We start from the raw sequence: 10,908 nt of genomic DNA, 5'->3' as shown, positions 1-10,908 counted from the left end.
AGTCCCTAAAATAAAAGTATACCATCACTCCGTAGAGTATATCCCAAAGGAGAAAATTTCCCAATATCTGCTAAGATTTGTGCTAACTTCACATCTTTCGATTGCTGTGTCTTGAGCAATTCAAATAGCTCGGGTTGTACTCTCATATAAGCGCAACTCACAACTGGTTTATCTTCTGGGTTGAAATAGATAAGACACTCAACTGTTCTAATAACCTCCATTCTTGAACCATCATCATAGCTATAGAAGCTCCTCGTCGACTCAAAGCATCGGCTACTACATTAGCCTTTCTTGGATGATATAGAATCTCACAGTCGAAGTCTTTAAATAACTCGACCCATCGTCTCTGCCTCATGTTCAATTCCTTCTGGGATAAAAGATAATGTAGGCTCTTATGATCTGTATAAATTTCAACTTTCTCACCATATAGATAGTGTCGCCATATCTTCAATGCAAATACTACCGCTGCCAACTCCAGATCATGAGTAGGGTAGTTCACTTCGTGTTTCTTCAATTGTCTGGATGCATAAGCATTAACTGGTCCTTCTTGCATTAGTACGCAACCCAAACCTGAATGGGATGCATCGCTGTAAATGGAATATTTCTCTCCACTTCTTGGAATGGCTAAAACTGGTGCAGTAGTTAACTTTCACTTCAATTCTTGGAAGGCACGTGCACACGCGTCATTCCATTCAAACTTTTCTCCTTTTCTTGTTAGCTTAGTCATGGGGGAGGATAAACGAGCAAACCCTTCAATGAATCATCTATAATAGCCTGCAAGACCTAGAAAACTATGTATCTCTGTCACTGTCGTAGGTCTCGGCCAATCCATAACTGCTTTAGTCTTGTCTGGATCCGCTGAAATACCATCTCCAGACACCACATGACCTAGAAATCCAATTTGAGTGAGCCAGAACTCACACTTGCTGAACTTGGCGTACAGTTGCTCTTCTTTGAGTCTCTATAATACTAGAGTAAGATGCTTTGTATGCTCCTCCACATTAGGTGAGTAGACTAGGATATCGTCGATGAAGATAATAATGAATCGATCTAGGTACTCACGTAGAACTCGATTCATCAAATCCATGAAAACAGCTGGGGTATTCGTCAACCCAAATGGCATTACCACAAACTCGTAGTGTCCATAGCAAGTCCTGAAAGTAGTCTTCTGAATATCATCATCTCTAACTCGCACCTGATGGTACCCCAATCTCAAATCTATCTTCGAGAATACCTTAGCTCCTCGCAATTGATCTAACAAGTCATCCACTCGAGGTAAGGGATATTTATTCTTCACTGTCACCTGGTTCAATTGACGATAGTCAATACATAATCTCAAAGATCCATCTTTCTTCCTCACGAACAATACTGGTGCACCCCACGGGGATGAACTGGGTCGGATAAAACCCTTTTCTATTAACTCTTCTAACTGGGCCTTTAACTCTTTTAGCTCATTAGGTGCCATCCGATATGGAGCCTTAGAGATAGGCTGCGTACCAGGCAATAATTCAATAGTAAACTCTGATCCTCTCCAAGGAGGTAATCCTGGTAGCTCATCTGGGAAAACTTCTTGGAAATCTCGTACTACTGGTACCTCGGGTAAATTCTTCTTGCTTCCTTCGTCAGTGGTTACAAAGGTTAGATAAGCCTCGCATCCATCACGCATTAGCTTTTCAACTTTCATCACCGAGATCATAGGAATCGTAGACATAGGCTTGACTCCTCTATAAATAAGAATTGGCTGTTGAGGTAGTTCAAAATCAATAATCTTTCGCCGACAATCGACTCTTGCATAATGTCGTGATAGCCAATCCATGCCAAGGATCAAATCAAAATCCTTAACATCGAGAATTACCAAATCTCCCAATAGCTTCTTATCATGGACTTCGATCTCACAATTTTCAAACATTTCTCTAGCTATCATAATCTTATCTCCCGGCATAGACACAATCAAGTGGTACGACAAAGAAATCCGGGAATGGGGAACATAACATACTGTACGCAGTGCAATAAAAGAATGTGTAGAACCAGTATCAAATAATGCACGCACATCATGACCATATAGGGATAGAATACCTTGGATAGTCCCGTCGCCCTGCTCTGCCTCAGCTGTGGTAAGGGCATAAACTCTACCCTGCACCTGTCTATCTGCGGGCGGTGGATGCTGAGCTACTGGTAGTGCTGGTATAGGTGCCGCTCCTGGCCCCCTAGCTGCTGGTGGCCTTTGATTCGCCTGCTGACCTCTATTTTGGGGCGGTTGAGTACACCGGTTGGCTATGTGTCCTTTTTGTCCTCACCTAAAACAAGTGACCTCTAGTGCGGGGAGTGCTGCTTGATTCCTCGGGCAATCTTTCTTTCTATGCCCCTCTTGTCCACACTTGAAACAAACGTTCTTCCCAGCTAGGCACGGTCCTCCATGCTTCCTTCCACATTGACCACATTGTGGATTATTCTCTACTTTATTTCCTTGTCCGGCTGTCCACTTCCTCTTCTTATTATTATTGGACGAACCCTGAGATGTACCTGTGCCCTTCTTGGCTGCTTGTGTTGCTCTCCATTCATTGCGATCTCGCACGATAGCATATGCTCGCTGGACCATCGTGGCATAATCCACACTTAGAGCTCCTCCAAAAGCATGTCGGATATCTGCACGCAATCCTCTCTGAAATTTGGCGGCCTTCCTTGCTTCACTGGACACCAACTTCGGAGCATATCGTGACAATGCTGTAAACTTTCGCCTCGTACTGAGCCACAGTGTTAGTACCTTGTACCAATTCCACGAACTCATAGACTTTCTGCTCCTTGACCCATGCTGGGCAATAAGCGTCATTGAACACTTGTTGAAACTCAACCCATGTGGGCTCTCGATCACCAAACCTCTGGTGGGCAGTCTCCCACCATCTCTCGGCATCGCCTCTGAACATGAACATGCTAAGTCGAACTCGTCGGTCGTCCGCACAACCAATAGATCGGAGATGCTTCTCTATTGATAGCATCCAATTCTCCGCTGTTGCTGCATCTGTACCTCCATGAAATGCTGGCGGTCGGAACGCCATGAAGTCCTTCAATAATTGACTCCCAGTGTCTGTCGCTACAACTGGAGTTGTTGGGGCGACTAGCGGTTCGCCTCCACTGCCTCCTGCTTCTTGGTGTACTTGCGGCTGCCTCACTTGATTCGTCACTAGGGTATCAACTACCCTCATCAAGCCTGCCAACATGCCTCGCATCTCGGCCATACCCTGTCGTAAGTCACTGCCAGAATCCCCTGGTGAGCCTGGTGTGGGAACTGGAACCTCGCCTGGCGTAGAAGTAGCCTGGCTGCGAGTACGGGGTCGTCCTCTTTGATTACTCATCTTCCTGTATCACCACTTAGGGTTAGAATACTGTAAATTGGGTTAATGTATCTAACTGACGGACACAAGTCCTAACTCTACCCAACATCCTATGTGTGTACTGGAGACTCCTCAAAACACTGCTCTGATACCAATACTGTCACACCCCCTCTCCTAGAACTGCCCGAGAAAAGGTGCTACTGGGGATAATAAAATAAACTGACTGATAACTGAATTCTGATACCAATACTGTATATATCAATTAACTGTAATAAGACTCTGAGTCAACAAAAACTGAAATCATAATTGCATCTAAGGGAAATTCCCTAAACTGGAAAATAAAATGAATCTAAACTGATCAAGCACTAACTAATAAACTAACAACTCCCAGACATCTTTGGTCTTGAGCGGCTCCACGTACACACACTACTGGACACTGCTGCTAGGCCCCACATCTGGTACTCCCCTACTAGGACCTGGAATGGTGAAGAGCACAAGGTGAGCTACAAAGCTCAGCAAGTAATAAACTGGAAAGAATAACTGAAGCTGAATCGAAGAATATCGATACTGATAAAAATACTTACTGAACTTGTACTAAGAGATATAATAATCACTGGATGGCATTTATAAGATGTAATGCACATAAGTTGTAAACTAAATGCAGGTATGCAACTTTGGCCCATAGGCCCACATAACTGTAACACATACCTGGCTGATCTGAGTCCTGCAAACATAAAAACTGTAAGCACATACTTTGGGCAATATGCCCCTAGCTCCCTGGTTGACATCAGGCGAGCAACTCATAACTGAGATATAATTGTACTGATACTAGTGGGATCCCCGCGGACAAGCTGCCTGGCGCGCATAATGCAATGCTCATATAAATGCTAGCACACGATATATAGTGCTCCACATAAGTCATGCTCAATGCTCATACAATGTGTATGCACATAATCTCACAAAATAATGCTGACCATGTCATAATGAACTGCTAAACATGGTATATGATTTTTACTAGAAATATTGAGATTCAAATATTTTAAAATTTCTAAGTATAGGCATGGCATATTGGATTTTATCATATCTTGGCATAAAAATTCAATATTTGAATAATTGAATATTTATATTAAATTTAAGACTTGAATCAAGAATTTATTGAAATCTATTTGGATGCCATTTGATACTATTTGGATGATTGAGAAAGTCTAAGGAGGCAATTTGAATGAAAAAGCAGCCCCTTCGATTGAAAAAAAAAATGGATTTCAACAAGCTCATTCGAATGGCAAAAAACTCATTCGAATGACAGGGACTCATTCGAATGACTCTCAAATTCATTCGAATGAATTTTGGAAATTTCCAATTTTTGAACTGGCAAAACTCGACTCATTCGAATGCAACAGTAACTTTATTCGAATCAATTTGAAGATCATTCGAATGACAAGAAGGCTCATTCGAATGCTAAGCTATACAAAGCAACAACTTACTCACATCTTCAAGGGCTCATTCGAATGACAACAAGGCTCAGTCGAATGACAGTCTAAAAACCTAAAAAATTCATACGAATGATACGATATCTCAGGACTCATTCGAATGACAGGGCACTCATTCGAATGACTGATACATTACAAGGGAAAAACATTACGATAACACTAAAACTTATTCGAATGCTTTGAAATTCATTCGAATGACACAAGACTTAATCGAATGACTGGAATCTTATCAAATATAAAGCTTACGATAACAGAGATCATAACTTGAATCAAAACTTAGCTTCACTACCCCATTCCAAAAGAAATCTTGGGAGAACAATCCCAATTGATATATAAACAACTTGAGGGATGATTTACTGATCATAACTAATGTAAACGTTGCAAGGAACATGCATGAACTGGCTGGTACTCACTGTATGCATGTAAATACATATATAAACATGCACTGAATTGATATAACTCACTGTAACGCACATATATATATATACATGCACTGGAACTGATTCAATTCTGGAAATCTGATATCAAGCTCAATCAAGACCTGTAAGAAAGGATTACAGGGGAAGGATACTTGCCTTATGATCTTCTTGATCGACTTAATGATCTCACCAGAGCCTCCTATGCAAAACTTGAACTCACTGATTGCTTCTTGGCTCTCTGTTCTTGCGGCGTGAAGAACATATGACTTATGAAACTATATATACACTGATCTAAGAAGCCCTAACGCCACAACTCATTCTCCTATTATAACTAGGAGTCTTCTAACCCAATCGTCTCACGGATGGATTCTTCAATCCCTTAATCACAATAATTCTATTTAATAATTAAATGCTAATATCAAATCCTTAAATGACCAACATGGCCTTGCATTTAATTTTCACAATAATTAAATATAATTAAATGCTATTTTCTCAATTAAATCTCTAAATTGCCACATTAACAATTAATTGGCAAAAATTCTCCAAACAAAACTAATTAAGAAATTCAATAATTTCCAAATAAAAATCTAAACCCTCTAATGGGTCGTTACAACTCATCTGTTGTAACAGCCCCCACTCATGCACCATCATCATAGCCATAGACGCACCGCGTCGACTCAGTGCATCGGCTACAACATTAGCCTTACCTGGATGGTACATAATCTCGAGATCATAATTCTTAAGCAACTCAAGCCAACGCTTTTGCCTCATATTAAGTTCTTTTTGGGAGAACAAATATTTAAGACTTTTATGATCCGTAAAAATCTCAACCTTCTCACCATACAGGTAGTACCGCCATAACTTTAAAGCAAATACAACTGCAGCTAACTCTAAGTCATGCGTAGGATAATTCATCTCGTGCTTCTTTAACTGTCTAGAAGCATAAGCATTCACACGACCATCATGCATCAAAACACAACCTAGGCCTGAATAAGATGCATCACTATAAATGGTGAATTTTACCTCACTCTTAGGGATAGCTAACACCGGCGTGGAAGTCAAATGTTGCTTCAATTCCTGAAAACTCTCTTCACAGGCTTCACTCCAAACAAACTTTTCCCCCTTCCTGGTCAACTTAGTCATAGGCAAGGCTAGGCGAGCAAACCCCTCAATGAATCTCCGATAATAACCGGCAAGTCCCAAAAAACTCCGAAACTCGGTCACGGTGCTAGGCCTCGGCCATTCAACTACAACTCTCGTCTTCTCAGGATCAACTGCAATACCTTCCCCGGAGACAATATGGCCCAGAAAACCAACTTGTCTTTGCCAGAAGTCACTCTTACTCAACTTCGCATAAAGATGCCTATCTCGTAACCTCTGTAAAACAGTCCGAAGATGGACTTCATGCTCCTCAAGACCTGGTGAGTACACTAGAATATCATCAATAAAAACAATAACAAAACAATCTAGGTACTCTCGGAACACCCGGTGCATAAGATCCATAAAGATAGCTAGGGCATTAGTGAGCCCAAATGGCATCACTACAAACTCATAATGTCCATACCGTGTGCGAAACGCAGTCTTTGCTATGTCCTCCTCTCTCACTCGAATCTGGTGATAACCTGACCTCAAATCAATCTTCGAAAATACCGAAGCTCCCTGAAGCTGGTCCAATAGGTCATCTACACGTGGAAGAGGATACTTGTTCTTCTAAGTCACTTGATTCAGCTGCCGATAATCAATACATAGTCTCAATGACCCGTCTTTCTTTCACACGAACAACACCGGTGCTCCCCACGGTGAAGTGCTAGACCTAATAAAGCCTTTATCTATCAATTCTTGCAACTGCATCTTTAGTTCCTTTAATTCATTAGGAGCCATCCTGTAGGGTGTCTTGGAAATAGGTTGAGTCCCTGGCATCAACTCTACTGAGAAATCAATCTCCCTCTGAGGAGGTAATCCTGGCAATTCATCTGGAAATACATTAGGGAACTCACATACGACTTGTATCTCTGACAACCCCATCTTAAGGTCCCCGCTCATCGTCACGTAGGCTAGGTACGCCTCACACCCATGCCTCACTAACTTCTCTGCTTTCATGACAGAGATCATAGGAACTGCACTCACTGGCTTAATACCTCGATACATAATGGTAGGCTACTGTGGCATGTCAAAAATGGATTACCTTCTGACGGCAATCAACTTTCGCATAATATCGAAACAACCAATCCATACCGAGTATCAAATCAAAGTCTGAAATATCTAAAATAATCAAATCACTTGGGCACCTCTTATCACAGACTTTAATGTCACAGTCCCTAAGGACTTCACCAGCCAATAATGCTACCCCACCCGGAGTAACCATTGACAAATAATATGGCAATGGGGTCCCATTAACGGGAATAAGACTCACTACATGTGGGGCAATAAAGGAATGAGTGGATCCCGTATCAAATAGCACATGCACATCAATATCATATAGGGAGAGAATACCTTGCACCGATTCATTGCTCTGTTCCGCATTTGCTGAGGTAATGGCGAACACACGCCCTGAACATGGGGTCTATCAGCAGCTCCTGGGCGCTATATTGGAGGTGCTGCCATCTGCTGTGCTACCCCTCCCTGAACTCTAGGCACAGGCGGTCTCTGATTAGGCCTCGGCCCTTGACCACCGTAATGTTGTCCACCAAACCCAGGCTGAGGCGAAAATGTGCAATGCTCCACTCGGTGTCCCTTTCGGCCGCATCGAAAACATGTAATCTCAGCATCTCGGGCAATGACAACTGCTCCCAGGCGCTGAGGACACTCTGAACGCACATGACCGGGTTGGTCGCACTGATAACATACGTTGCTCCCCATACGACATACGCCACTATGTCTCTTACCACAAGTGGGACATAATGGAACTGTCATCTTCCCCTTAGCTTGACGTGCCTCCCACTTCCTCTTTTTACCACTGCTACTAGATCCCTGGGATGAACTCATCACTTTCTGCAACGTCTGATCATTGTGCAACTCTGCCAAGTCCCCCTCAATAGCATGAGCCCGCTGCACCACTGTAGAATAAGATGATATCCTTACTCCTGCTAAGGCATGTCGGATCTCAACTCGCAGACCCTTCTAAAACTTGGTCGCCTTCGTAGCCTCAGTAGAAATCATACCCGGAGCAAAATGGGCTAGCGAAGTGAACTCAGCCTCATACTGTGCTACAGTGCAGACTCCCTGTACCAAGTCAATGAACTCATACATCTTCCTCTCTCGGACCCAGTCGGGGAAATAGTGCTCATTGAAGGCTTCCTGAAACTTGGCCCACAATGGTTCTCGATCCACATATCATTGCCTGACTGTCTCCCACCAACTCTCTACATCACCGCGTAGGAGAAATGTGGCTAACTGCACCTTTTGATCGTTGGTGCATCCCATCGTCCGAAGATGCTTCTTAATGGATAGGATCCAGTTCTCTGCCGCTGAAACATTAATGCCCCCATAAAATTTTGGAGGATGGAGCGCCATGAAGTTCCTCAACAAATCGCTCCCTGCACTACTACCTATCCCTTGTACCGTGGGAGTAGGAACTTGTCCCCCACTGGTATCAACTGGAGCTGCCTGAGCTGGTCCTGCCTGGCTTGCTACGAACATCTCCATAACCCCACGCACCACACCTACTATCTCTTGGCGCCAATCGCCACTCGGCCCTGCTGGAGCCTCTAGTGCAGGCACAACTCAACCTCGGTCTTGGCTGCGTGTCCGTGGCCTACCTTTTCGACCACTCATCTGTCTTGCACAATACACTTGCTTAGAACACAATACCACACTCATTAACTTCACATAAGAGTCCTAGACTCAACTTAACTTAACCTGACATTCCTATGTGTACAGAGTCTCGTCCCATCTTAGACTTCCAACTAAACTCCCAATACTGACCCTCAACCTGGCTCTGATACCAAACTTTGTGGCGCCCTCACCCTTAAGTACCCTAGCTCAGGGACCCAAGGAGGAAGTGTCAATAAGGATGGTACCTGCCACTCACATAAACAGAAATGCCAAACAACTGAATTGGAAACCCCCAACAAGGGTACTTAAATAACATACATATATGTGGCAAATCTGTGTACATTAGGGTCATGTATACGTAATAAGTCTCAAAATACACTGATTTGACCCATACATAACAAAACAACGGAAGCTGACAACAAAAGAAGCCCTGAACTCTGGACTACTCTATACACGTCTAAGATCAACACTCAGACTCCACTAGGCCCAGCATTCGCTCTAGCCTTGCCCCTGCTTGGAATGACGCAAGCAAAGTGAGCCACAAGGCCCAGCAAGCAATATAAAATAACTGGAAGCTTGAATAACTGAACTGAAGCATAAGATGGCGAGACATGAAAAGATAACTGAATCTCACGCATCACAAATATGAAATATACCATACTTATGGAAAGCTAAAAGCCACTCAATATTGGCATGGGCCATGATATCACATGCAATATACTGCTGACACCCACAATAAACTGACGTGGGACTCTGTATTATTATACAACTAAAACATGACTCATGTTTATATAATGAATACATAATCAAGATGCATGTAATACATAAATAACCTCCGGAGCCAATAAGCCCCGCACTGATTTGAACTGTGGGGTTCACATACCACACAAGCCTAGCCCCTAATAGCCTGTGTATATACCCCAACAGAATAATCCGCAGTATGCTTTACCCACTCAACGCAAAAATATAGGCACGCTAATCTTGATAATAATAATAATCCATGAATAAACCCATGCTTGCACACCTCATCATGAACCCATGAATGTATAGTAAATATTAGACTTTAACCATGCATTTAATCATACTTAAATAAGATAGCAAGCTCTAATCATGTAAAATGCTCCATAAAATACCCCATATAATTCTCTTGCATTTATATAAATCATATATGTAATGCATAGTTGAACATGGAGATTTCATGAAGCAAATTCGGCCATGGGGCATTATTTACAAAAAATGGAAGTTTTATAGTTTTGACATCTCTATGTATTTTGGGCATAACTTACTCATATGAACTCAGATTTAGCTGATTAAAGTTTCTATAAAAAGAAAAGAGGAATATCTACAACTTTCATGTTTTAAGTTTTGAAAGATTCGGACTTTAACAGGGTCAAAATCAATCTGCAAATCGGAAACAGAGTGCTGTAATTTTACTGTTCATCGTCTTCTTCGGCGAAACCGAGTTTAAAACTTCGCCAACTCTGAAATCCTATCAAAAATAGCATCATCCCCAATGGAATAGAGGTAAACAAGACCCCTTGGACCAATTACAACAAAGTTTAACCAGAAAATGAGATCAAACAAAGCTTTTGAAACAAAATGATATACCTATATAAACATATGAATAATTGGAACAAATATGGCTATATGGATGAGGATGCTTGCCTTTTGTTGCTTCTAGCTTGTTGATAAACACCTAATCTTGCTTTTCTAGCCCCCCTGCCCCCCCTTGCTTGCTAACTCTTGAATAGACAAAGAATCAAAAACCAAAAAAACCTCTCTGTTTCCTTCCTTTGGTGATGGTCGAGAATGTGACCCCTTTCTTATCTCTTTCTTAGATAAATACCTATATATGGGCTCTTTGGTGCAAATAATTCATATAGAATGATTCCA

General features: G+C 42.2%; 1 protein-coding gene across 1 annotated transcript; it reads right to left on the bottom strand.

Annotated features, from left to right (window-relative positions):
- Positions 1–7,824: 7,824 nt before the first annotated feature.
- LOC127794780 (uncharacterized) lies at positions 7,825–8,886 on the bottom strand. The gene is made up of 3 exons (XM_052326029.1): positions 8,641–8,886; positions 8,403–8,538; positions 7,825–8,297 (listed from the first exon to the last, which is right to left on the bottom strand). Exons 1-3 carry the CDS (start codon positions 8,884–8,886, stop codon positions 7,825–7,827), a joined length of 855 nt encoding a protein of 284 aa, XP_052181989.1.
- Between the last annotated feature and the right edge of the window lie 2,022 nt (positions 8,887–10,908).

Source organism: Diospyros lotus, chromosome 2 (assembly GCF_014633365.1).
Source record: "Diospyros lotus cultivar Yz01 chromosome 2, ASM1463336v1, whole genome shotgun sequence".
In the NCBI taxonomy this organism is placed as follows: domain Eukaryota; kingdom Viridiplantae; phylum Streptophyta; class Magnoliopsida; order Ericales; family Ebenaceae; genus Diospyros; species Diospyros lotus.
The sequence above is the reverse complement of the archived record's forward strand: the minus strand, read 5'-3'. Positions and strand labels throughout refer to the sequence as shown.